At 48.0% G+C, this 2,488-nt stretch overlaps 1 protein-coding gene across 1 annotated transcript in view; it reads right to left on the reverse strand.

The window, feature by feature from the left end:
• LOC119279323 (peroxisomal fatty acid beta-oxidation multifunctional protein-like) overlaps positions 1-308 on the reverse strand; it is a 9,629-nt gene extending 9,321 nt beyond the window's left edge. Inside the window, exon 1 of the mRNA XM_037560597.1 lies at positions 9-308. Within this exon, the coding sequence (XP_037416494.1) occupies positions 9-116 (108 nt within the window). The 5' untranslated portion in view covers positions 117-308. The remainder of the gene's footprint in view (positions 1-8) is intronic.
• Between the last annotated feature and the right edge of the window lie 2,180 nt (positions 309-2,488).

Raw genomic sequence — 2,488 nt, forward strand, 5'->3', positions numbered from 1 at the left:
GAGGAGGGGCGTCGCTCACTGATGGGGTGCAGAGCATTGACCGGCGGGTTGCAGATGGTGATGAGCGCGACGCCGTCGGCGCCCACCTCCATGGTGACGCGGATCGGCCCCGCCATCGGCCGCGAGACCCCCGGGGGTCGGTGGATCGGGGAGAGGGTGGGGGAGGGGAGGGAGAGGGGGAGAGGGGGTGGAGGAAGCTGCCGGCAACGAGTAGCTTCCACGCCTTATTTTATGGAGCTCGGGAGGGAGGGAAGACGACTAGAGCGGAGAGTGGAGGGGACTGACCGGAGCCGCCGTGTTCAGATCGGTCGGCCGGTCGGTCGGTCTGCCCAAGTCCTTTGCTAGGAATTCAGACGGCGAAGTTTTCATGAAGAGTAAAATGCAAGTGCGGTCCTAATTCTTTCTCAAAAGTGTCGACTGGGTCCTAATTCTTTCAAAATGCACATCTGGGTCTTAAATCTTTCTAAGTTGTTCACCCGAGGTCCTAATTTCGACTGTCCGCCGCTGACCAGCTCGCGTGGCGCTTTGACCGCTGCCACGTCGACTCGAGGGCCCACGCGGGATAACGACCAGCCGTGCATTTTTTCAAAAGAGCCCCCCAACCCTAATCTCTCCACAACCGTAGTCCTTTCCTCTCCTCTTCCCCACCTCTCTCTGCTCTGGCGAAACAGGGGAGATCGACGGCGGCGGTCCGGTGAGAAGAGGCAGGCGGCCATCGTAGGCGCTTGTCCGGCGGCGGCGCCGCTAGGATGGCGCCCGTGCATCGGCGACCTGGAGATCCTCCTCCACGATACGGTCAGTGTGTTGCCCATAACCCTAACCCTGGATCCTCTTTTTCCGTGGATTTCGATTTAGCTCGAATCAATGGTAGTATTTGACTGAATCCCTCGATACCTAGGAGCACAAGAGGAGGTTTTTACCGTAGAAATCAACTATAGTGGATTTTTCTGCGGATTTGGCCGATCGAAGACGTATGTCGATGGTAAAGTTGCTCTGTTCGATGGTTGCGAAGTAGATACATGGTCTCCTCTCTGGCTCACTGATTTTATGCAGCAACTGGGATATAGTGACCAATCTAAGCATGTTATTTACTAGTTACTGCCTGGAAAGAATTTAGCCGACGGACTGCGGATTGTGGACTGTGACACTGACACTTTGCACATGACAGCAGTTGTTCCAAAATTCAGTTGTTTCAGTTGTTTGTTGATCACAAAGATATGGCCTTTGACAATGTAATGGATGATATTCATGTTAGTGGTACACCTGAGCTACCTCTTGTACTAAGCCCTAAATCTCATGGGTTTAGCAGTGGAATAAGAGGAAGTCCCAGGTTTAAGGTGAAAGCTCACAAAGGCAGATTGAACCAATGTCATGCAGGGAGCAGCAATGAAGGGAGTAGCAGTGTTCCACCAGTGGGACTAAATGTTGGACATGAGCTTAGAAGAAGCAGGAGGAAACTTGTGGTAGAAGAAGAAATTCCCAATGAAAATGACAGTGACAGTGATAGTGATGACAGTGAATGGGATTCAGACTGGGTAGACTCTGACAATGAAGTAGGCAAAGATGATGATGATCTATATGAAGAATGGGTTGATGAAAAATTTGAGAAGAAAAAAAAGAAGAAATCTGAATGGGAGCAGGACAGTGACTATGATACAGATGAACTGCAGGAGCTACAAGGTTCAGAGCTTGAAGATAGTGATTCAGCAGAGGAAGTGGAAGTAGTAGATGCACAATGAAGGAAAAAAATGAAAAAGAAAGTGAAGCTGAAAAGGTGGAGGCCTGAGAACATGAAAGAAGTCAATTTTCACATAGGCATGGTGTTCTTGTCTGTCATTGAACTAAGAGCAGCAATTCAGGAGTACATTGTGAAGCAAAGAGTGCAAATTCATTACATAAAGAATGATAAGCAGAGGATAAGGGCAGGTTGTGTTGGAGATTGTCCCTGGTTCTTATTTGCTGCACCTGACAGCAGGACCAAAGCATGGGTTGTGAAGAAGTATGTGGGTGAGCATACATGTGAAAGAGAGTGGGCACTCAAGCAATTTACAGCAAGATATTTGGTTGGCAAGTATGTGGAAACATTTAGAGCAGATGAGAAGATGACACTGCAAAACTTTGGCAGACTTGTTCAATTGGACTACAACATGCAACCTACTAGAAGTAAGCTAGCTAGAGCAAGGAGGATTGCACTAAAGATAATTCATGGAGATGAACTTGAGCAGTATAATTTACTGTGGGACTTTGCAGCTGAAATCAGAAGATCAAATCCTGGCAGTACCATGCTTGTGCATGCAAACAATGGAAAGTTTGATAACTGCTACATGTCCTTAGATGCATGCAAAGGGGTTTTCTGCTAGCTTGTAGGCCCATTATATGCATTGATGGGTGTCACATTAAGAACAAGTATGGTGGAGTGATGTTGACAGCTGTTGGAGTTGATCCTAATGATTGTATCTTTCCCATTGCAATTGCCATAGTAGAAATG

This window comes from Triticum dicoccoides, chromosome 3B, assembly GCF_002162155.2.
Source record: "Triticum dicoccoides isolate Atlit2015 ecotype Zavitan chromosome 3B, WEW_v2.0, whole genome shotgun sequence".
Classification (NCBI taxonomy): Eukaryota; Viridiplantae; Streptophyta; class Magnoliopsida; order Poales; family Poaceae; genus Triticum; species Triticum dicoccoides.